We start from the raw sequence: 25511 nt of genomic DNA on the forward strand, positions 1-25511 counted from the left end.
TTGCATTTAACGAGTGGTTTATTAACAAATCCTTTGAACCTGAGACAAAAGTGAAAATGTTCAGCAAAACACATACTGACCTGCTTTGATCAATTATGGTGCTATCTGGCCCCTGTATACAATCATGTTGTGATTGGTGGATAAAGGGGAAGTAAACAAAATTACACATGAGGTTCTACTTGCTCCACCTCCCAGACATTTGGATGCTGCCCAAACTCAGGCTGGTTGTATCAGCCCCAAATGGGAGTCTCAGCCTGGCTCACTGACCTGTCCGCATACAAGCCACACTGACCAGCCACCACTCTGGGAGCCGTGGGAGCACCACCATCATTCTGTCTCCAGGCTGCAGGCCACACGCACCCTCCAGCACATTAGCCGCCTTCCTGGATTGCTCTCCCAGCTCTTCAAAGCTCCACTTGACCTCTGCTCCTGTACCATCAACCCACCAGAAGGCAGGGATTGGGGGTCGGTGCCCAGCCTAGACAGTTGTATAGGCAAAAAAGAAATGGAAACGATGGGTGATGATTTTTGTTTGCTTGTTCTTCTTCTTTTTTTTTTAATTTAATTTTTTTTACAATAGTTATTAAATTCACAGGTTTAAAAAATCAAAATGATATGAAAAGGCATGTGTTGAGAAGGCTTCTTCCACACTGTGCCTATCCTGCTCCCCACTTTACCAGTCTCAATGAGCAACCAATATTATTCAGTTCAGTTCAGTTCAGTTCAGTCGCTCAGTCGTGTCCGACTCTCCGCGACCCCATGAATCACAGCACGCCAGGCCTCCCTGTCCATCACCAACTCCCGGAGCACACTCAAACTCATGTCCACAGAGTCGGTGATGCCATCCAATTATTAGTTTCTTGCAAATCTTTCCAGTGAATCTTTAGGCAAACATAAGTATGTTCTTTTTTTCCATCCCATCTTTTTAATGCAAAAGATAGTCTAAGATTCACACTATTCTGTGACCTCCCCTTTATAAAATTGAGATGTAATTCTCCTACCATAAAATTTACCATTTTGAAGCTCACAATTCAAGGGTTTCTGGTATATTCACTAAGTTATGTAACCATCACTACTATCTAACTCCAGAAAAATTTCATTATCCTAAAAAAATGTTTTATAGATTAGTAGTCACAGCCTATTCTCTCCTTACCAAGCCCGTGGCAACCACTAATCTATTTTCTGTATGGATTTGCCTATTCTGGTTATTTGACATGAATGGAATTATACAATATGTGGCCTTTTGTGTCTGGTTTCTTTCACTTAGCATGTTTTCAAGGTTTATCCATGTTGTAGCATGTATTGGTGTTACATTCCTTTTAATGGCCAAATAGTATTCATATGCATGGATAGACCATATTTTGTTTATCGGTTCATCAGTTGATGGACATTAGGGTTACTTCCACTTCCATAATGTTGTTATGAACATTTATGCGTAAGTGTTTGTGTGAATATGTGCTTCTCTTCTCTGGAATATACACCTATGAGAGTAGTTCTAGGTCATATGATAACTCTATGAGGAATTGCCAAACTGTTTTCCACAGCATCTGCACCATTTTACATTGTAGAGGTTTCTAATTTCTCTATATCTTTGTTAACACTTCTTAGCAAACACTTTTTGTTTTTTGTTTTCCTGTTGTTTCTGTTTATTTCTTCTTGCCCAACACTTTTTTGTTTGTCTGTTTTTGTTTTTAGCCATGTCACTCTGTGTGAAATTGTATCTCTTTGTGGTTGGGATTGCATTCCCTTAATGAATAAAGATGGTAAGCATTTTGCCATGTGTCTGTTGGCAATTTGTTAATATTCTTTAGAGAAATGCCTATTTGAATACTTAGCCAATATTTTAATTCAGTTCTTTATACATTGCAGATATGTGCTATATATATATATATAAACACACACATGTATATACACAAATTATATATCTCAGATATGTGATTTTGTGTGTTGTCTTTTCATTTTGACTTACAAATGCTAGAAATGTTCATGAAATTAAATTTATCTACTTTCTTTCATTGCTTATACTTTAGAAACCATTACCTAATCCAGGATATGCACCAATATTTTCTTCTAGGAATTTTATAGCTTTTTTCTCCTTCATTGAGGTCTTTGATCCATTTTTGAGTTGATTCTTGTGTGTGATGTGAGGCAGGGATCACCTTCTTTTTTTGCATGTGAGTATCCAGTTGTGCCTGCACCATTAATTGGAAGGTCAATTCTTTCCCCACTTAATTTTCTTGGCACCTTTGTTGAAAACTGATTGACCGTAGATTTATGGATATATTTCTGATTCTTAGGTTTATCCCATTCATCTATGCCTATCCTTATGCCAGTACCAGTTTGTCTTCTTTGTTTTTTCCCCACATAGGCTTGATTACTGTAACTTTGTAGTAGGTTTTGAAATAAGAAAGTGTGTGTCCACCAGGTTTGTGCTTCTTTTTCAAGATTGTTTTGGTTATTTTGGGTCCCTTGCATTCCCACATGACTGTTTGGACAAGACTGTATATTTTTGCAAAGAAGTCTACTGGAATGTTGATAAAGCTTAAATTGAGTATGTAGATCAATTTGGTATACACTGTCATTTTTTGCAACTTTATAATTTCTACCTTAATAACAGTTTTTAAAACGTACAGATCAACTTATCCATACTATTCCTTTATATAACAGACTTCAGGTAAGCTTTTAAATGTATGCATAATGTAATACATAATTATTCTCTGGTAGTTCTTGGCTGCTAAAAGTTAAATTTCATCAGATGTATTTTAACATTTTCAGAATAGTCACAAAAGATATGTAATTTTTGCATAATGAGGTAATATCTCTGGGGCATTCTCATTGAGATACACCCAGATGTTAACCAGAGTATCTTTAGTATACATTCCTTGGATTACTCTAATCTTTAGTTAGTTTCTAGCGATCAATGCAAAGAAATAGAGGAAAACAACAGAATAGGAAAAACAAGAGATCTCTTGAAGAAAACTAGAGATACCAAGGGAACATTTCATGCAAAGAGGGGCTTGAAAAAGGACAGAAATGGTGTGGACCTAACAGAAGCAGAAGATATTAAGAAGAGGTGTCAAGAATACACAGAAGAACTGTACAAAAAAGATCTTCACAACCAAGATAATCACGATGGCATGATCACTCACCTAGAGCCAGACATCTTGGAACGTGAAGTCAAGTGGGCCTTAGAAAGCGTCACTACGAACAAAGCTAGTGGAGGTAATGGAATTCCAGTTGAGCTATTTCAAGTCTTGAAAGATGATGCTGTGAAAGTGCTGCACTCAATATGCCAGCAAATTTGGAAAACTCAGCAGTGGCCACAGGCCTGGAAAAGGTCAGTCTTCATCCCAATCCCAAAGAAAGATAATGCCAAAGAATGCTCAAACTACTGCACAATTGCACTCATCTTACACGCTAGTAAAGTCATGCTCAAAATTCTCCAAGCCACGCTTCAACAATATATGAACCGTGAACTTCCAGATGTTCAAGCAGATTTTAGAAAAGGCAGAGGCACCAGAGATCAAATTGCCAACATCCACTGGATCATGGAGAAAGCAAAAGAGTTCCAGATAAACATCTATTTCTGCTTCATTGACTATGCCAAAACCTTTGACTGTGTGGATCACAATCAACTGTGGAACATTCTGAAAGAGATGGGAATACCAGACCACCTGACCTGCTTCTTGAGAAACCTGTATGCAGGTGAGGAAGCAACAGTTAGAACTGGACATGGAACAACAGACTGATTCCAAATAGGAAAAGGAGTACGTCAAGGCTGTATATTGTCACCCTGCTTATTTAACTTATATGCAGAGTACATCATGAGGAACGCTGGGCTGGAAGAAGCACAAGCTGGAGTCAAGATTGCTGGGAGAAATATCAATAACCTCAGATCTGCAGATGACACCACCCTTATGGCAGAAAGGGAAGAGGAACTAAAACGCCTCTTGATGAAAGTGAAAGAGGAGAGTGAAAAGGTTGGCTTGAAGCTCAACATTCAGAAAACAAAGATCATGGCATCTGGTCCCGTTACTTCATGGGAAATAGATGGGGAAACAGTGGAAACAGTGTCAGACTTTATTTTTTTGGGCTCCAAAATCACTGCGGATGCTGATTGCAGCCATGAAATTAAAAGACGCTTACTCCTTGGAAGGAAAGTTATGACCAACCTAGATAGTATATTAAAAAGCAAAGATATTACTTTACCAACCAAGGTCCGTCTAGTCAAGGCTATGATTTTTCCCGTGGTCATGTATGGATGTGAGAGTTGGACTGTGAAGAAAGCTGATCGCTGAAGAATTGATGCTTTTGAACTGTGGTGCTGGAGAAGACTCTTGAGAGTCCCTTGGACTGCAAGGAGTTCCAACCAGTCCATTCTAAAGGAGATCAATCCTGGCTGTTCATTGGAAGGACTGATGCTAAAGCTGAAACTCCAATACTTTGGCCACCTCATGCGTCGAGTTGACTCACTGGAAAAGACTCTGATGCTGGGAGGGATTGGGGGTGGGAGGAGAAGGGGACGACAGAGAATGAGATGGCTGGATAGCATCACCGACTCGATGGACATGAGTTTGAGTGTACTCCGGGAGTTGATGATGGACAGGGAGGCCTGGCGTGCTGAGATTCATGGGGTCGCAAAGAGTCAGACACCACTGAGCAACTGAACTGAACAGAGAGTTCTGAAAAGTTGACTTAAAACTTATGACTTAAGTTTTTTGTTTTGCTTTTATGGAGAATAAAATTTCAGAAAGCCCTTATTCCATCATTTTTTCTGACTTAACCCTCTTTGTTTGATTTTTTCATTAGGAGAAGTCTTCTAAGGATGAACCTGCATGAATGCATGCTAAGTTCCTTCAGTCCCATATGGCTCTTTGCGACCCCATGGACTGTAGCCCACCAGGCTCCTCTGTCCATGGGATTCTCCAGGCAAGAATACTGGAGTGGGTTGCCATTGCCTCCTCCAAGGCAGGAGAGAGCTGCTGTCATCCCCACTCTGCAGGCAAGGAGCTGGGGCCACTTTAGCTATACACATATCCTGTGACCTTATGAAATCCAGGGGACTGTAGAGCCTGGCAGGAAGGTCATTTCAGGGAAACACTGGATGAGCTTAGTGTGGTTTTATTTTTTTTTTTTTAAATCTTACACTTTGTAGATAGTAAAGGAGCACGCTGACCCCATCTCTTACTTCTCATTTAATTCTCACAGCTCCAGTTGGCATACTGTATGACTCCGTTTTTACAGATGAGACAACTGAGATCCAAGAAGCCTAGCAATTTGCTCAAGATCATGCTTCAAGCAGATAAAGCCCATCTATCTGACAGCAAAACTTGCTTTTACATCTCAGTCATTCTCATACCACCCCCATACATTTTGCCATATCCACTAATAGTAGACTATTACTACATCTACTCACAATACTACTTTTTTCTTTAAACAAGCTCTTCTTAAAATTAACATAAATAAATTTCTTTGAGATAAAGTTTATATTCTCCTACTATAAACAAAAGGTATCTTTGACATGGAGTACGAAGAGAGGCACAATAGACACACAAGGAAGGGAGGACAAAGAAGGAAGCAAACGCACTGAGACACACAAGGAAATCCAGATCGTCTGAATTCAGTCCTGTGTATTTGCTGTGATCTGTGAAAAGCTTTGAGCCTGAGGCAAGCTCTCTCCTTGTTTAAAAGGGACGGACGCAATGTGAGGAAGATACTAAAAACAGATTAGTAGTAATACAAAACCTTCTCCTTCACTTGCTCAGAATGATTTGAAGGAAATCAAATCATTGATTTAATTGGGGCGAAACTCTCACCCTGTGTAATTTGAGCTTAGGGATGTGAGAATACTAGGGATTAGGCAGGGGTGTGTAAGGCCCAAAACCTTGGTCATAATAGCTTTTCTAAGGCTTAAGTGCTCACAGTTTAAATTTTAAGACTTGCAAAACTCTCAAGCCAAAATGTACACATGTCTTGTAGCCTTGAGTCTCACTGGGGTTTTGTGAAGGCGGAATCTGATGCCCAAGTTGGACCCTAGGACACCGTGAGCTTTACCTTTTCCAGCTGACTCCACACGTCCAGCACATCACGGGCAAAGTTGAAATACTCAGGCACTGGCTGCCTGCCCAGGCTGATGGCCTCCCAGGTGGCCACAATCTTCTGAGGGACAGGAAGAGGCGGTGGCTGCCCATGAGACCCAGAGATACCCCGGGCATTTCTCAGTGCCTGGAGGACAAGTTGTCTTAGCCATAGCCTCATGTTGCCTCCTGCCTGTCGTCAAAGAAGAGAGAGAAAGTCATCATGAATTTTGGGCTTTAGGGAGACACTGAGGTTGGAGAGAAACCTATGGTCAGCCCTAGGGTGACCACAGCAAATATTGGCTTGTAGGGCAGAGTCTTGGGCTTTAATCTGAGTTCCATGGTGTGATTTTGATCATTTCTCCTCCCTGGGCCTGGGGTTCATCTCTTCCACCTTTCACGGCCTGTTGGGTCTCTGTGGAGGGCAGGAACTCAGAGCCCACCTCCCAAGGCTCAGTTCTTCAAACTGAATCCCAAAAAGCCTTTGGCAAATCCTGAACTGGCCTGATAAGCCTGAGGAAAGTTCCAGAGAAGCACCTTCCAAAAGAAATGTGATATGAACCACACTTCCTCCTGTAATGCACAATTCTCTGGTAGTTTCACTCAAAAAAAAAAAAAAATAGAAAGAAAGAGGTGAATACATTTTATTTAACTATTGCAGAATGGAATGGAATGACGTGAAGTGAAAGTCGCTCAGTCGTGTCTGACTCTTGGGACCCCATGAGCTATACAGTTCATGGAATTCTCCAGGCCAGAATACTGGAGTGGGTAGCTGTTCCCTTCTCCAAGGGATCTTCCCAACCCAGGGATTGAACCCTGCATTGCAGACAGATTCTTTACTAGCTGAGCCACAAGGGAAGCCCTTGTGGAATGGAATACTTCCTGCCATGTCAGTGGGCAAGAAATGTCACAACCATCAGTGATTTGGGGCCTCCAAATGTGAATGAGGGCTCCCCAAAGGGAATGCAATGCCTGCTATCCAGCAGATTCAACGCTCCCTATGGTGATTGCTGAGGAGCTGGGGAAGGGTGCGAAATACAAGAAGCAACCGTCCACTACATCTGCCATTCCTTATGGTGAACAAGGAATTAAGGATGTAAACAATCAAGAAACAGGGTTTAGCTCCAGATAGCTGAAGGGCGTATGAGTGAGTGAGTGAGTGAGAGTTGCTCAGTCATGCCTGACTCTTTGCAACTCCATGGACTCTAGCTTGCAAGGCTCCTCTGTCCATGGAATTCTTCAGGCAAGATTACTGGAGTGGGTTGCCATTTCCTCCAGAGGGGCATATGAAAGGAATGAATTATCTGGTTTTCCATACTTAATAATCTTTGATGTTCAGACTGCCTGCCCCCTTTGTTCCAAACTTGTATATAGCCTGACTCCCTTTCCTGCCTCCTCAGAGCAATTTTCTCAGGGCTCCTGAGATGCTGCCTCCTGGGCTGGGAGTCCTTAACATTCCCACCAAATAAAATAATTCTCTACTTCCAGGTTGTGACTAATTTTTCAGTGGACACTGGCCGTATCCCATAATTTCAAACATATAATCAATATCAGAAGACATTAGCGAGATATTTTATGTTCTGTCTCTCTTAAGTCTTTGAAATCCAATGTGCATTTTCCATTTATAGGCACACTTCGGCTTAGACCAGCCACATTCAAATGCTCCAAAAGCTACACGTAGCTAGTCTCTACTGTATTGGACCAGAATAGTTTTAGTATCTGGATATTCAGAGTGTGGTCTATGGACCAGTGACATCAGCATTACTTGGGAACAGGTTACAAAGGCAGAACCTTAGACCTCACCCAAGACCTGTGGAATTAGAACCTGCATTTCAACATGAACCCCAGGCCAGCTAAGCACATTAAAGTTTAAGAAGTGAAGCAGTGGCCACAGGACTATATCCCCAGATTCCTTTCCTTTCTGCCAAGTTCCTCTTAGTAAAAATAATAATAGAATACAGTAATAATAACTGCCATAGACTAAATGTTTGTGCTCCCCCCAAATTCATATGTAATTTAATCCTAACCTTAAATGTAATGGTGTAAGGAGGCTGCAGTCCGTGGGGTCGCTAAGGGTCGGACACGACTGAGCGACTTCACTTTCACTTTTCACTTTCCACTTCCACACATTGGAGAAGGAAATGGCAACCCACTCCAGTGTTCTTGCCTGGAGAATCCCAGGGACGGGGGAGCCTGGTGGGCTTCCGTCTATGGGGTCACACAGAGTCGGACACGACTGAAGTGACTTAGCAGCAGCAGCAGCAGCAAGGAGGTGAGGCTGCTGATTGGTGATTAGGTCATGAGGGTGGAGCCCTTATAAAAGAGACCCCAAAGAACTCCTTCCTTCCTTCTGCTTGCTGAGGGTAGAACTATGAACCAGGAAACAGGCCCTCACCAGACACCAATCTGTCCATGGTGCCTTGATCTTGCACTTTCCAGCCTCTAGAACTATGACAAACAAATGTTGTTTAAACCACCGAGTATACGGTATTTTTGTAGAGCAGCCAAAATGACTAAGATAACAATAATAATGGGCCAGGATAACCAGAAAAGCAATAATAACTGTCATCTTCTTAAGCATTTGAAAAATGCCTTATAAATGTTACTTCCTTAAATCCTCATAACTGTGTAATGTGTTATGTTCTCTATTTTACAGATAAAGAAAGTGAGGCTTGGAGGGGAAAAGTGACTTCCAGGTCTCACCTCCCAGAAAGCTAGACCTCAGTCCCTGTGTCGCTACCAGCCCCCTGGAGGGCGGGCTGGAGGTGGTGGCTGCAGCTTCAGGATTCCCTTTCCTTCACCTCCCTCCCTTACTCTTTACCTCTCCAGAACTCTGCCCCAATCCCTTTCCCCCGCCTTTCTCTCCTGGATTCCTGGGGTCCCTTGACAGCAGATAGTTAGAATCTCAGGCTTCCTTCCTAAGTTTATCAAAACCCCATTCCCGGCCCTGTCCCCTTTAGGCTTTATCAGTAAAGGCCTGGGGCAGCTGACACCTCCTGCGAAGCATTTCTCTTCACTGTACCTTGTTCTTGAACCCAGGAAATTAGAAGACTTCCAGGTTTTGCTTCAGCGGAATGCAGGCCTTTGTGCCTGAAAACATTCAGGCTCCCAGGAACTCTGGTAAAGGTGATCTGCTAACTCAGCCTCCCGTGTGAACTTTGGCCCCAAATGCAGCCAAGAGAGGGCAGAACCTGAAGTCAGCAGAGGACACATGGTGTCAGCTGGTCAGCACACTTGAGCCAGTGAGAGTGGCCCTGCAACATTTTTTCACAGCTGGGAGATGCAATTCCAACCCCAGTGCCTGGAGGGTCCTGGACCTAGGGGATATTTTCCCTGAAAATTCAGGTCACCATCTAATTCAGAAAGAGAACAGGAACTTGTATTATATTCTGGCAGAAAGGAGACAAGCGTGACAATAATATAAATTAAATCATGTCCCTTTTCTGGGTAAAACCCTCCAGAGACAGGAAGTAGACAAGAGGTAGATTGGCAATTGCCTAGAGGAACTGGACACAAGGGATCTCTTTGTTCGAAATGTTCTAAACTTGGAGCACGGCCATGACTGCATATCTCTATAAACTTCAGTTCAGTTCAGTTATCGCTCAGTCGTGTCCGACTCTTTGTGACCCCATGGACTCCATTAACTTACCAAAAGAAATTAATAGTAATACAAATAATTGTATACTTGAAATGAGTGAGTTTTTTGGGATGTGAATTATACCTAAATAAAGCTGCGAAATAACTAAGCCTCCTCTGTCACCTTGTGTCACTCAGAGTCAAAGGCAAAGTCTCAAAAACAGTTCTCACCAGGCTTATTGGGCTGTAGCCACTGTGGTCTCCTTGTGGGATTGAAGTTCTGGCTTGGGGTGGGGTTGCTAGTAAACTGGTTCTCTGAGAACAAAAACCGCACAAGTGACTTGCAGTGTTTGCCAGTATCTGTGGTTAAAAATTTCCACCATGGCCAGTTTCGATTCCCACAAGTTTCAACCGACCAGAGTTGCAAAATTTCTAAATATTAACAAGCTCTCAGGCTGGCTCTGGCCAATGTGGCTTCAGGTCTTCTTTCAGATCTTCTGCCAGGAAGCTCCATCCACATGGCTCAGCTCATGGAGCCTTCAACCCACTCCCTCATCGAAAGTGGAATCCTTTCCCATCTGACGCTTCCGACTCACTGTTCTCTTCTCCATCTTCCTCCCCAGGATGTATCACTTTCTAACAGTCAATATATGTTAAAATATATTTTTATTTTTCTCCAACTTCACTGAGGTGTTGATTCCGGACGCTTGCAGCAGTATGTGGCAGTTTTCAGCAAGCAGCAGCAAGCGGTAGCTGGAAGCAGGGTCTTAGTTTCCCAGCCTGGAATCCTAACCCCTGGACCATGGGGGCCAGCAGTTAGGGCTAAATTCCCTAGTCTTGCCTGCCTAGTCAAGAATGAATTCAGGCGAGGAGGCAGAAGGTAAACAGTAAAATGAAAAGTTTATTGAAAGGAAAAGTACATGCGGAAAGGTGCATGGGCGAGCTCAGAGAGACAGTCAAGCCTCTGGGAAGTTTAAATCCTTTATAAGGGGCATTTCTCCAGGTCTGTCTTCCCTCAGTTCAGTCACCTTGCTTTGTTTCACACTGGTTAATTTGTCTTGGGACCCTCCCCTGGGGTGCACATGTACACTTTAACCATTAAGGTGTGGCTAATCTCATGCACACCATTTGAATCTCAAAGTGAAGTCTTCTGGGAGGAGCAAGACTTATTATGGCCTGGAATTACCCTCCAACTTTTGACTCCAAGGAGCCTTTCTGTACATGTATCAGTTCAGTTCAGTACAGTTGCTCAGTCATGTTCAACTCTTTGTGACCCCATGGACTGTAGCATGCCAGGCCTCCCTGTCCATCACCAGCTCCCAGAATTTATTCAAACTCATGTCTGTGGAGTTGGTGATGCCATCCAACTATCTCATCCTCTGTCATCCCTTTCTCCTCCCACCTTCAATCTTTCCCAACATCAGGGTCTTTTCAAATGAGTCAGTTCTTCCCATTAGGGGGCCAAAGTATTGGAGTTTCAGCCTCAGCTTCAGTCCTTCCAATGAATATTCAGGACTGATTTCTTTTCAGATTGACTGGTTTGATCTCCTTGCAGTCCAAGGGACTCTCAAGAGTCTTAAACACCACAGTTCAAAAGCATCAATTCTTCAACGCTCAGCTTTCTTTATAGTCCAACTCTCACATCCATACATGACTACTGGAAAAACCATAGCCTTGACTAGATGGACCTTTGTTGGCAAAGTAATGTCTCTGCTTTTTAATATGCTGTCTAGGCTGGTCATAACTTTTCTTCTAAGGAGTAAGCGTCTTTTAATTTCATGGCTGCAATCAGCATCTGCAGTGATTTTGGACCCCAAGAAAATAAAATCTGTCACTGTTTCCACTGTTTCCCCATCTATTTGTCATGAAGTGATGGGACTAGATGTCATGATCTTAGCTTTCTGAATGTTCGGCTTTAAGCCAACTTTTTCACTCTCCTCTTTCACTTTCTTCAAGAGGCTCTTTAGTTCTTCTTCACTTTCTGCCGTAAGGGTGGTGTCATCTGCATATCTGAGGTTATTGATATTTCTCCCAGCAATGTTGATTTCAGCTTGTGCTTCATCCAGCCCAGCATTTCTCATGATATACTCTGCACATAAGTTAAATAAGCAGGGTTGTTAGGGGAAGCACACTGATTGAAACCGCCCAGCCTGGCCAGGCACTATAGTAACCATTTGCATGAGTTGTTTTATGACAGGAGATCCTGATAAGGAATACGGAATTAATAAGCCACCACCAACCAGAAGAGTTCAGGAAAGGTGGAAAGGAGACACCAGGTGTCTGTCCACTTCCCAGAATCCCTCTCGCTAGCATCCATCTTGGCTGAGGGATGCGTGCGCCGCCAGGAAATACTCTGAATTAGAATGATTGGCCAAAGACCACCCGGAAACTAATCCCATCACCATAAAACCAGAGACTGCGAGTCATGTGGCAGAGCAGTTCTCCTGGGTTCCCTTACCCTACAGTTCTCCACCCGGGTGCCCTTTCCCAGTAAAATTTCTTGCTTTGTCAGCACATGTCTCCTCGGACAATTCTTTTCCAAGTGTTAAACAAGAGCCCAGTTTCGGGCCCTGGAAGGGGTCCCCTTTCCTGCAAGAGGGTGACAATATAAGCCTTGACATACTCCTTTCCCTATTTGGAACCAGTCCATTGTTCCATGTCCAGTTCTAACTGTTGCTTCCTGACCTGCATACAGATTTCTCAAGAGGCAGGTCAGGGGTCTGGTATTCCCATATCTTCAAGAATTTTCCACAGTCTGTAGTGATCCACACAGTCAAAGGTTTTGTGGTAGTCAATAAAGCAGAAATAGATGTTTTTCTGAAACTCTTGCTTTTTTGATAGTCCAACAGATGTTGGTCCCCTTTATTTTTTACTCAGACAGGGTTTTTTCCTTCTCTTTGTCTTTGCCATGATTATTCCCTTGAGGTGTTTACAAGAGACTCCAGTTGAGTTCAGTTGCTTAGTCATATCCGACTCTTTGCAACCCCATGGACTGTAGCACTCCAGGCTTCCCTGTCCATCATCAACTCCTGGAGCTTGCTCAAACTCATGTCCATTGATTCTGTGACGCCATCCAACCATCTCATCCTCTGTCATCCCCTTCTCCTGCCTTCAATCTTTCCCAGCATCAGGGTCTTTTCCAATGAGTCAGGTCTTCACAACGGGTGGCCAAAGTATTGGAGTTTTAGCTTCAGCATCAGCCCTTCCAATTCAGGACTGATTTCCTTTAGGATGAACTGGTTGGATTTCCTTGCAGTCCAAGGGATTCTTAAGAGTCTTCTCCAACACCACAGTTCAAAAGCATCAATTCTTCGGTGCTCAGCTTTCTTTAAGGCCCAACTCTCATATCTATACACTGAAAAAACCATAGCTTTGACTAGATGGAACTTTGTTGGCAAATAACGTCTCTGCTTTTTAATATAGCTCTACAAGGCATGCTGGATGTTAGCTCCCTGTGTGTTAGTTGCTCAGTTGTGTCTGACTTTTTGCAACCCCGTGGACTGTAGCCCACCAGACTCCTCTGTCTATAGGATTCTCCAGGCAAGAGTGCTGGAGTGGATTGCCATTCCCTTTGCCAGAGGATCTTCCCGACCCAGGGATGCAACCCTGGTCTCCTGCATGGAGGCAGATTCTTTACCATTTGAGCTACAGGGAAGTCTCTTGTTACAAGAGACTAAGGCTGGCTATTTACCAGTCAACAGGGGGCTGGTTGTAAATTCCTCAGCTGGACCCCACCTGTCCTTCTCTCAGGAGGCTGACTGATTCTAAATGTCCAGCCTGGAGTTTTCAGTATGACTGACAAATGAAATTGTTTATACTTAGGTATGCAGTGTGATGACTTGATACACATGTATGTGATTACCAGGGCAGGGTTTCCTGCCTTCTAGATACTACCTGTAGGTATCGTCTCATCTAACACTTACAACCCTTCTAGGTGTTGTATGTCATTTTGAAACAAGAAAGGGGGCAGGGCACAACTTTTGAAAGAATGACATAGCCCATGGATATAACATAAACCAATTAGAATCAAATGGGCCCAAGATGGCAGACAAGTCAACTTCGACTAAACTTTGATTCTCAATCAGCAAGCTAAATGACACCCCCAGAGGTGCCATGACAGTTCCAAGGCACCATCAAAACCAAAAAGTGGTCAGTGGTCCAACTCCTGGAAATCTCCACCCCCTCCCCAAAGTAGTTAGAATAATCCTCCGACTCTTTAGCCTATGAAATTGCCCAGCCCATAATAGCTAACCACCCCACATTCTGGGGCCACCGTTTTCACCCTCAGCAATGCCCCCACACTTTGTCTATGGAGTATGTTTCTCTCTGAATAAAGCCACTTCTTAACTATCACTTTGTCTCTCACTGAATTCTTTCTGTGATGAGATATCAAGAACCTGAGCTTCATTACTGTGGGCTTTGGCTGGGTTTGAGTGCTGGTCATGTGAGTTCAAGTCCCAATCTAAAGTAAACAGTTTCAATTTTACTGTTGAGAAAACTTAGCCTCAGAAAGCCTAAGTGACACTCCTGAGATCACACAGATGCTTAGGAACAGAGTTGGGATCCAATCTACAGGCACCTTTGATGGACACCCAGTACCCCATAGTGTGTTTTGTTTCCGGCCCTTTTTGTGACCTTCAGCCCCGCTCCCCCAACACAGCATGGGCAGGGGAGGATCCCCTCTTACTCAACAATGGCCTATTCTTCTCCCAGGCCAACCCTGGTCCTCCAGAACCCCAGAACTCAGAACACTGAGGCTACGGCTGCTGTGGCCTCAGTGTGTCCAGGAAGGGACTCCATTTCTGCCTCTAGATTTCTTTCGAACACTCAGCTGCTTTTGATTCCTGCTCTGGTCACAAAGAGAAGTCAGGAACCTGCTCTTCAGCCCACGACTGCCCTCCTCAAGGGCCAGAAGAGTTTGTTGCCCCAGCCCTGGCTCAGCCCCAGGAGGCCAGAGAGAAACCAGGCTTCTTGCAGGTATGAACTTGAGTGAAAATGGCAACTCTGACTAAAGGGCCCTGCCCTGACAGCCTTCCTACTGCCAAGGTGGTTACGAATTTAAGTGTGAATTTCAGCATAAATGGTTACACATTAAGATGACCAAGAGGGCTTAAAAAGAAAAGATGCCCAGACTCATCCCACTCCAGATCAATGGAATTGAATCCAGTGTAATTGAGTTCAAGCATCAGTGTTCTTTTTAAGTGCTCTGGGAGACTGAAATGCAGAGTCATGGCTGAGAACCACTGAGACAGACATGTGGGGTCAACATGAGAATTAAATTAGCTTATTTATTTATTCATTCATTCAAAGTCCTTGAGCTCCAAATCTGGTCTGGACACCATTCTAGGAGGAGGGGAAACAGACACAGCCATGAACAAGGACTGCTGCTACTGCTGCTGCTGCTGCTGCTGCTAAGTCACTTCAGTCGTGTCCGACTCTGTGTGACCCCCATAGACGGAAGCCCACCAGGCTCCCCCGTCCCTGGGATTCTCCAGGCAAGAACACTGGAGTGGGTTGCCATATCCTTCTCCAAAAAGTTAGAACTATAAACAAGACACAGTGGGAAGTAAAAATACAAAATTTGAAGCAAACTGTTGTGATGTGACCGAGAGTGCTCAAAGTCGGGGTTTGGGGAGACAGTGTGGCCTGTGGAGACCCTTCTGAGTTGCTGGTGTTTGCACCCGGACCCTTCAGAAAAGGCTGAATGAAGATCAGGATGAGGGATACCAGGCCAAGGCAAAGGCCCGGAGACAGGGTGTCTTTGAGGAGAGGAAAGGAAAGCAATGTGGCTGGTGCCCTGTGAATAGGGGTGGAGAATGGAGGGCAGGTGTCAGAGGGGAAAAGACCCACGAAGGCCGGAGTTGGCCTGAGGGGCCTGAGAGGACAGACGTGCGGTGGGATTGTCCAGGACAGCAAGCCGTGGACCTTTTAGTAAGAGAACAATGTGATCTACATTATGCTTAGAAAGAAAATTGATAACTGCTGGGAGGGGACTGGATGAGGGGAAGTAAAGGGAATAAGGAGAGGGATCAGACAGGAGGCCACTGCTCAAACTGGACGAGGGCCGACAGTACGGGGACAAGGGGCCTCTCTGGGAATGCTGGTGGAGACAACACACACACAGTGCTCAGCACACCGGACGGCGGGTAGGAAGCCCCTCCGTGGTAGCTATTCTTGTTCTTATTAATAAAAATTTCCTATCACGGCACAGTTCTCCCGAGTGAGTGAGGTGGGACCACTGGCCCAGGCTTCCCTTCCCTCTGACAAGAGCCATCCGGATCTCTCAGAGTCTAACAACCTCGAATCTTGAGATTTCTTTCCAGAAGACCCATTGGTACTTTGGCAAATCCCTCCCACCCCTGCCAAACAAGAGATTTTGGGTGCCAAGGGGTTTGGAAGGGGTCACCAATGGTCAGTCACAGAAAGGCTCTGGGTGGCTCTCACTGTCTTCGTTTACATAATAGATAAGGGGTTATTCTGGTGATTGTCTGTAAAATAAAAGTTAACTCTCTAGCACTTTAATGCCTCCATCTAGACAAAGAAATTTAGATGAGAGTTTCTCTTGCAAGTAAATTAATCAATGAACAAATAAGCAAACAGGTGCCAATGAAAGAATAGAGCTCACCACCTGGTTTTATAAGAATTAAGTCATTAGTCATTGCAAGTCGCTGACCTTCAATACACCCTGAAAGGAGTTCAGGGCAAAGATGAAGAATGAAGTACTCTGTGCTTTGGGATAACTGGCAGAATAGGTCTTCAAAATAGTTAGATATTTTTAGGAGAAATTTTTATGAACCCAATTTCTTGCATTTTCTCATGTTTAGAAAAGCACTAAAACCAATAACTAGGACATTGGTTCCTTGTGACCAATAGCAACCTTCTACTGAGAAGTGCGTTTGATTACATGTTACCCCTTCACCAGAATTATATACACACTGACCTCTTCCCTTCATCTTCTGAGCAGTTTCTCAGAACCATCTGAGAGGCTGGCTCCCCGGGCTATAGTCTTCAACGAGACACTAACTTCAACTCACAGCTCTTATGTTTTGTGTTTTTTCCCAAGTCAACAAAGATGAATTAATACTGAAAACAAAACTCCATCTAATAGTCATCACCCTGTACCAGACTTCCCCAGGACTAACAAGTGGCATGTTATCTGTGGGTCCTGGGATTCTGGGGATCATTAAGTACCCTTCAGGCTGGGTGGTAGTAATGAGCCCTTTGGCTGAAATGTAGATTTGAATGATATGCATCACAGCTTTCCAGAAAACCAGGCTCTCCACTCTGCCTTCATCCTTATCTCAGCTCTCCTTTATTGATTTTATTTGACCATGTAGTTCTCAACCTACAGGCTGCAGGATAGAATTACCTGGAAGGCTTAAGAGATTCAAAAGTTAATGACAATATATGAATCTCAGTTGGATTCTGATTCAAATAAACCGAAAACTTATGAAATAATCAGAGTAGTTTATTGTCTAGATATTTGATGATATGAGGGATTAGAGTGAATTTTGTTGTGTGATAATGGCATTGTAGTTATGTTTTATTATCAGAGTTTCATCTTTTAGAGATTCATGATGAAATATCTATGGATGAAATAATATGATGCATGGGACTGGCTTCAAAATAATCCAGGGTGGGGGGTTGACAGGAGTATAAAAGATATGATTGGGGGTGACAACTGAGGTTGAGTGGTGAGTTACCTTGGGGGTATGTTGTACCATACCATTCTGTTTTTATGTTCAAAATTTTCCAAATAGAAAGTTAAAATAATCACCTGGAGAGCTTTTAAAACATACAGATATCTGGACCCCACCTTGAGCAATTTTGAATTAATAAAGGGTCAGAGGAGCATCAGTATCACCTTAAAAACTCCCTAGAGAATTTTAATGTGAATCCAGGTTCTTAGTTCATGTTAGCCATTCAGTCGTGTCCAACTTGCTGCGACCCTATGGACTATAGCCTGCCAGGTTCCTCTGTCCATGGGATTTTCCAGGCAAGAATACTGGAGTGGGGATGCCATCTCCTCCTCCAAGGAATTTTCTCAACCCAGCAATCGAAACTGGGTCTCCTGCATTGTGCTAATCAAGCACACGCTCATTATGAATCTCCACAACTACTCTGGGATGAAAGGCTGCTCACCCATTCTGCAGAGGGAGGCGCTGTGCTCTGTGTGCGCTGTGCATAGTGGACTTTGCAAATCTGAGAATCTGTGACCACTTCCCAAGTACAAACTCTGAGGTGTGGCCCGAGGGCAGTGTGCTATGGTGATTTAGACCCGAGGTTAGCAAACTTTTCCTAAAGAGGGCCAGATAATAAAATATTTTTGGCTGTGCTGGCCACATAGGGTGTCTATTACAACTACTTAACCTAGTAGTTGTGATAAAGGCAACCATAGGCAATAGTGATGGAATGGGTGTAGCTGTGAATCCTCTAACATGGTATTTACAAGAAAGGCAGCGGGCTGTAGATTGCGAGTCCTGGTTTAGACCCATATGCATTAGGCTTAGATATACCTGAGCTCAAGTCTTGCTCCTTCTTCTAGGGTGGGTCTCCACCTTTGTAAGTTGGGCATCATCATTGTACTTACCTCACGGACCTACTGTGAGGATTAATGAGGTGATGTGTGTAAAGCTCAAATGCTAGCTTAATACACAGTGATTGATTTATTACTGTGACCAGAGTGGGACTGGGGATGGGGACTGTAGTGGTGAGCAAAAAGAGAAGGGACAGAGGGTCAGAACCCTTTCTCAGGACCCTGGAAGCATCAGAGCTCTTGCCATTCCTCCCTGCTCTCTTCCCTCCTAATAAAAAGGCTCACTTTTATCACCTTTGGGGAAGGTAAACGTTCCTTCTGTCAATGTGTTCTTCCTTACCTAGAGTTTATAGCATAAAACTTGGAGTAATCAAAAACCCTTTTTTATTTTCCTGAAAAGCCTAGTTCTTGCAATTAGAACCCTGACTTGCAAGCCCCTCCTGAGTTTTAAAGGCTTGTTTTGTAACCCCAAACCAAAAATTTGATTCTGTTCTATTACCAGCCTTAGTCTTCCCCTTCTGAGACAGAGCGTGATTAGATGGTGGATACCAGAGACGGTGGTTGGAGTCAGGGAGCCTCAGTTACTGTCTCAAAACACTGTTCACTACACCAGTTTTACAGGAGGCACTAGAGAGACAGTACATCATTCTGGTTAAGGACATGGATTCTGTAGCTAGATTGCCTTGTTTGAAATCCTGTCGCTGTCACATGTTAGCTGTATGGCCTTGGACAAATCACTTAACCTCAATGCGCCTCATTTTGTACTCACTAAATGGGGATTATAATATTACTATCTTATAGAATTGTCATAGGAGAGATGATGGCATGGAATGCAAAGGACAGCCATACATGACAAGTATATTTAGCTACAGGTATTTATAAAAATTTAATACTTGATACATAATTTAACAAGTATGGTTAGCTATAGGTATTTATAAAATTTAACACTTGTGACCAACTATCTAATACCAATTATTCTGGTATTAGACCAAAAAATTACATTAGAAGATCTACTTCTGAAGAATCTTCAGATAGTGTGCCAAACATATTTACCAGGTAGATATCAAATATCCACTCATTCATTCTTGTTTATTTGCCTATCATAAATACCAAGTGCTAGGAATACAGCATTCAAAGAAATTGAGGTCCTTATAAATTTAATCTGGACCAGCTATTTGCCGTGTTCAAAACACTTGAGTAGTCTGTACGCTACATAGGAATATGGCTCTGTGCTTAAGGACAACACGCAAAGATCTGTGACAGTGATCCTATGCTCTAAATTATTAGGGAAAACCTTATTGGGAAGAGTGGCACTTAAAGAGAGACAACTGCTGACCCAAACCACCTGAACAGATAAGAATTATAAAAGAAAAGATTAAAAGGAAAAGAAAAAAAATTAAGGGAAAGAAAAGAGGAAAGGAAATCATGTTATAGACCTAATATGTACTCTTATCAGAAAGGTATCTGGAATATATTTTACATCATTGAGTAAGACAGTTGGACAATGAACAGTATTGCCTATCTAATTCCATTTATTAATATGTTTACATATGTACATTTAAATATACATTCATACTGGCATTTTCAACATTGGTAAAGATTCATTCCAAACTGAGTCAATTTCTCAGAGGCGGGGTTATGGGAGAAATTTTTGTTTTCTACTTAACATTTTTTTATTGTGTTGCTTGGAATTTTTGCACGTGTGCATTATGGGGATTATTTTTGAAAGAAATATTTACACTTGAGAAAATTTGCTCAAAAATCAAATGGGGTACACTGCCAGCAGTAAGCTTCCCATCAAAAGATGTATTCAAGCAGGGATTGGGGGAGCATGAAGCAGAGGCGGTGATAGGGATTGGATTAGCCATCTCTGAGACCCAGAGGCTCACCTTGGGATTCTGGACTGAGTTTCATATCTAAAAATATTCTTACCTAGCGTCTGGGGAGCCAGCGGGCTTGAGTGTTGGTTGGTGATTTGGCTTTCTGTTGCTCCGAGTGGGACCCTGCTGCTCTGAGCTAATCCCGTGCAGTTTCAATGGGCCCCGAGGTTAACCTCACTGGCAAAGTTTGCCTCTCCTTTACCAGCTTGCTTTGCTGAGCTCTGGGCACAGCTAGGAAGCCAGTGGAGCATGCTGAAGCCATATTCTCCACATCAGGACTGACCTTTTAGGAAAGGAGAAGGGGACGGAGTGATGGCATGGGTCCCCACCACCCATGTTGATAAGAGTTGTTCTTTCTCCTGCCCTTGAAGGACAGCCATGGAGCTGCTCTGTATGTCTCTGCTGCTGGTAGCCTCTCGTGTTGGCCCTGTCCAGGGCTCACCAGAGATGAATGGCAAGAAGGAGAGCATCGACATGTCCCAGCCCTTGCATATCCTTGTGGAGGAAAACTTGATGGTGCTAACACCTGCCAGCCTGACCCAGATGCTCAACGAGACGCGCTTCCTGATGGTGCTTTTCCGTGAGTGTCCCCCACTCCTGGGCAATGGGTGATGGGTGGCCTGAGACCTGCCCCCTTTCTTCTGGCAGCCAGAGGAATTGTGGAAAAGAACCTGCCTTCCTGGGCAGAAGACGCAAGAGACGTGTGTTCGATCCCTGGGTTGGGAAGATCCCCTGGAGAAGGAAATGGCAACCCACTCCAGTATTCTTGCCTGAAAAATCCCATGGGTCGAAGAGCCTGGCGAACTACAGTCCATGGGGTCTGCAAAGAGTGGGACACAATTGAAGCAACTTAGCACAAATACCTGAGAACACATTTCAATAATAATTTTAAAAGTAGCATCATCCTTAATTCCCAGATGAGAGTACTGACGTCCAGGGAAACTAAGTCATTCGCAAGATACCATGTTGCCTCTTTGGTCTTGATTTGTACCTGGCTCCACTTTCACTTTTCTCTTTCATGCATTGGAGAAGGAAATGGCAACCCACTCCAGTGTTCTTGCCTGGAGAATCCCAGGGACGGGGGAGCCTGGTGGGCCGCGTCTCGGGTCGCAAAGAGTCGGACATGACTGAAGCGACTTAGCAGCAGCAGCAGCAGTCTCTGTTCCACTGAAGGCAAGAAGCCAGGATTTACTTTCAGGTGTCTTTACCATTCTGAACCTTAGTTTTCTTCTCTGTAAAATGGGTATAAACACAAGCGCCACACTGGATTATTGTGAAGATAAAATAAGTTGTTAAGTTGCCAAATAATATTGTAAGTTGCTGGGACACAGTTATGGGCACCGTCTCAAGGAAGATTTTTAGATCATCAGCTTTTTCATCTGAATTTTGCATGCCCACTTTTATTCTTCAGATTTTGCATCAGCAGGCATTTTGATGGAGGAAACAGACTTCTTTTTCCTTAGACATTGACACAGACCCATGTCTGTGCTTTGAGACAGGATGGAAGGGATGTTCATAAGAACTTTCACATAACGAGCACTTACTCTGTGCTGGGAACTGTCCTTACAGCCCCACTAAATGTTCTCACATACTCCTCATAACCACCCGGTGTGCTGCCACTATTTGTTTTCCTATTTGGGGACATTTCATAATTGAAATTCAGTTTACATCTGCTCTTGAAAAACTGAAAGATCCGGAAGCCCTAGCTTACGTTCCTATAATGTGACAGTTGTCTGGAGCTAAGTGACAATTTCCCCCTTGTGATCAGAAAGCCGCACACTTGTCAGTTTGCCACATTCCTAGTCAGCCAGCCCCAACAGTCATACCCCAGCCTCACCCCTCTAGCATTTGCGTTTGTGTCTGCTGCCTGAAATGCAGGCCTCCTGACTCCTTCCTCAGTTCTTGCCTCTCCTCACTGGATGCATTCTCTCCGAGTTGCACCACTTCAGCGGGGTGGTCTTTGCATCAGCCCGCATATTGTGACAGTATCAGTGGCTCATTTCCCACGGATCCCATTGCTTCCTCAGCTGACTTGTACAGCCACTTCATAGCAACATACAACAAGCTTAACCTTAACCTTGCCTTTAACCTTGGTAGTTCCCAGGAGAGAAAATTTAATTTGGTCATTTTGCCTCCTTCCAACTTTCATCCTTATGGCAGAAAGTGAAGAACTAAAGAGCCTCTTGATGAAAGTGAAAGAGGAGAGTTAAAAAGTTGCCTTACAGCTCAACATTCAGAAAACTAAGATCATGGCATCAGGTCCCATCACTTCATGGCAAATCGATGGGGAAACAGCACAAACAGTGTCAGACTTTATTTTTCTGGGCTCCAAAATCACTGCATATGGTGATTGCAGCCGTGAAATTAAAAGATGCTTACTCCTTGGAAAGAAAGTTATAACCAATCTAGACAGCATATTAAAAAGCAGAGACATTACTTTGTCAACAAAGGTCCATCTAGTCAAAGCTATGGTTTTTCCAGTAGTCATGTATGGATGTGAGAGTTGGACTATAAAGAAAGCTGAGTGCCGAAGAATTGATGCTTTTGAACTATTGGTGTTGGAGAAGACTCTTGAGAGTCCCTTGAACTGCAAGGAGATCCAACCAGTCCATCCTAAAGGAGATCAGTCCTGGGTGTTCATTGGAAGGACTGATGCTGAAGCTGAAACTCCAATACTTTGGCCACCTGATGCGAAGGGCTGACTCATTTGAAAAGACCCTGATACTGCAAAAGATTGAAGGCAGGAGGAGAAGGGGACGACAGAGGGCGAGATGGTTGGATGGCATCAGTGACTCAACGGACATGAGTTTGGGTAAACTCTGAGAGTTGGTGATGGACAGGGAGGCCTGGCATGCTGTGGTTCATGGAGTCGCGGAGAGTCGGACACGACTGAGCGACTGAACTGAACTGAACATGAAGTGTGCCTATTGTGTAAAGTTCTATCAAAATAATTCCAAGCCTCTGACCTCCATCCAGTTCAGGCTGTTAATGGTTTGTTTCCTTCAAAGTGTCAGAATGCACACCTGATTTTGGTTCAAGCCCATGGAGCAAGACCTAGGTGAGATCCAGTTTAGGCCATTTTCTTCATAGGAGCCTATGAGCAGGACATGATTTCCACCTTACTGAACTGCTCCTCCAGCTGGTTCCCTACCTCCCTCATCCACATCTAGACTTGGGTCACTACTTGAACATTTGGTTCACGGTTCTTTTCTCAGGGAAGAATTGAGAACTCTGCAGCTGCTCTACCTGCTATGGCTTGTGAGTTAATGGTTTGCACAGGTCAGCCATCTAAGCCATCTTCTCTTTTTTGCTGCAGGCTTAATCCCTGAATCCTGGACCCTCAGTGGAGATATTGAAGGATTTAGAGCCACACAGTTTGCATGACACACCACACACCACAACACTCATTTATGCTTCCAAAACGACACGGCAGATGGACAAGCCTGGGTAACCTATCCTATCTGTGTGAGAATGCAAGACTCTGTCCACGAGTACTCTGCTTTAATCAGGGCAGAAGGGCAAGTTCAAGGTTCTTTGGGATGTTGACTTTTTATAACTTAGGGATTGACATTGAACCTGGGGCTATGAAGGGAGTCAATCCATTTTACATTCTTTAATTATAACAACCAATTTGAATACTTCAAAGTCTTCCCACCAGCAGGTATTTCAATTTGGTGAACACCGGCAGAGATGCTATCTAAAGAGACACTCAAACTCATTTCATTTGAAAATTTGATTCCTTCAAATACGCAGTTTAAATAAAAATGAATTCTCAAAAGCTGGCAGACCCTTTAAAATGACCTTTGGAAAAACGAATCACTTAGGACGAGCATTATAAAAGTTTTTTATTTTTTCCAGGAGTAAATGGCTCTTTACAAAAAGGTCTTTCCAATATTGTCCCAGGGAAATACTGTCCTGGTAACTATCAAATCCTTAGCTGCTGCCCAGTTTCTCATTTCTCCAAGGACTCCAGGTTGAACTCCAGGTTCAACACTCAGAGGCATCTTTTCTCTTTTATTTCTCACATATCTCAGTGCCACATGTGTCCAAAATAGACCTCAGCATCTTTACTTGATTTCCTTTTTCTCACATCCTGTCTTGATTGACAGCATGGCTATCTTTATAATGTCAAAGTCAGAAATCCCAGATCATTCTTGACTCCTTTCTAGTCTCCTCTCTAATCTCTCACTCAGACCTATTGAAACTACCTCCCAAAGCCCTCTGCAATCTCCAGTCCTCCCCATTCCCCCCTCCACTGCCGTCATTATGGCCTCATCATTCTTTCCCTGAACCACTGTGGCATCTTCTAGATCAGGGGTAAGAACTGGGCCACACACCAGGAGGCGAGCGGTGGGTGAGCAAGCAAAGCTTCATCTGTATTTACAGCCACTCCTCGTTATTTGCATTACTGCCTGAGCTCTGCCTTCTGTCATCTCACTGATGGCATTAGATTCTCATAGGAGCACAAACCCGACTGTGAATTGCACATGCAAGGGGTCTAGAGTGTGTGTTTCTTCTGAGAATCTGATGTGGAGCTGAGGCAGAGATCGTAATAAATCTATTGCTTGCAGACTCATCAAAACCCTATCAGTGAGTGGCAAGAGACAATTAAGCTGCATCTGGGGGCAGACTTTATAGTGGCAAGTTAGGTAAATTTCTTCAATTGTACAGTTGGATCTTGGTGGCAGGCTTTAAGTCAGAATCTGACACTTATTTTAGTCTGTGCATGGCCTGCCCATGTTTTATTTACCACTTCTGTCTCTGCTGCTTTTCCACACTGTGCACTTGTCTCAGTCACAGTTTTGGCAAACTCACAAGCTAACTCTAGCCAAAATGAGTAAAAAATGAGTGTCACTGGGGAGCTTCTTTGCAAAGGGGAAAAGACTAAATTATGAGATAGCAGAATATTCTAAGACTGCCAACAAAAAGGAAGCCACATTTACAAGAAAATATCAAGAGACTTAAGTTACAGGCTCATTGCAACAGGTGATTTATATTCTCTAAGCTCACTTTATATGGTGACCAGCTGTCCAACAAAACCATGAAATCTTCAAAACCGCTTTGCCACACAGAGATCTAGCACCCTGCATTTAAAGGCAAGCCTTTGGAGCTTTTCAAAAGAAAAAATGTTAACAGGAAGAACAGAAGCAATTTTTGAAGGCCACCACACCATCAAACATGTCTACACTGACAGCATCATTCTTAGAGGCTAAAACTCACATCTGATCGGATCGCTTTCTGATTGAAAATCCCGAAGTTTCCAAACTCCTTAATATAGCTACAGTGTCTTTCACTTGATTCAACCCAGGCCTACTTTTCCACTCCAGTTGAAGTCTGTGCTCTACAACCTGACTGTTGCTACCAGGTAGGTCACGCTGGCACGGGCCTTTTGGCCTTTACACTTGAGGCTCCCTCTACCTGTAGTGTCCTTCCTGAATTTCT

The 25511-nt window shown here is 43.6% G+C and overlaps 1 protein-coding gene across 6 annotated transcripts in view; it reads right to left on the reverse strand.

The window, feature by feature from the left end:
• The window catches only part of LOC148773673 (acyl-coenzyme A synthetase ACSM5, mitochondrial-like), a 33497-nt gene extending 24197 nt beyond the window's left edge, over positions 1 to 9300 (reverse strand). For 3 of the 6 annotated variants that reach the window (XM_088832908.1, XM_088832907.1, XM_088832905.1), the window contains exons 1-3: positions 9100 to 9256; positions 6055 to 6270; positions 268 to 478 (exon numbers count right to left, since the gene is read on the reverse strand). In XM_088832908.1, coding sequence (XP_088689034.1) covers positions 268 to 478; positions 6055 to 6258 — 415 coding nt within the window. In that variant the 5' untranslated portion in view covers positions 6259 to 6270; positions 9100 to 9256. Of the gene's footprint in view, positions 1 to 267; positions 479 to 6054; positions 6271 to 9099 lie in introns of those variants that run through there. The other 3 variants (XR_016036573.1, XM_088832906.1, XM_088832909.1) reach the window with 3 other exon arrangements.
• Between the last annotated feature and the right edge of the window lie 16211 nt (positions 9301 to 25511).

Source organism: Moschus berezovskii, chromosome 27, assembly GCF_049115385.1.
Source record: "Moschus berezovskii isolate FMDL1 chromosome 27, NW_MosBer_1.0, whole genome shotgun sequence".
NCBI classification, from domain to species: Eukaryota; Metazoa; Chordata; class Mammalia; order Artiodactyla; family Moschidae; genus Moschus; species Moschus berezovskii.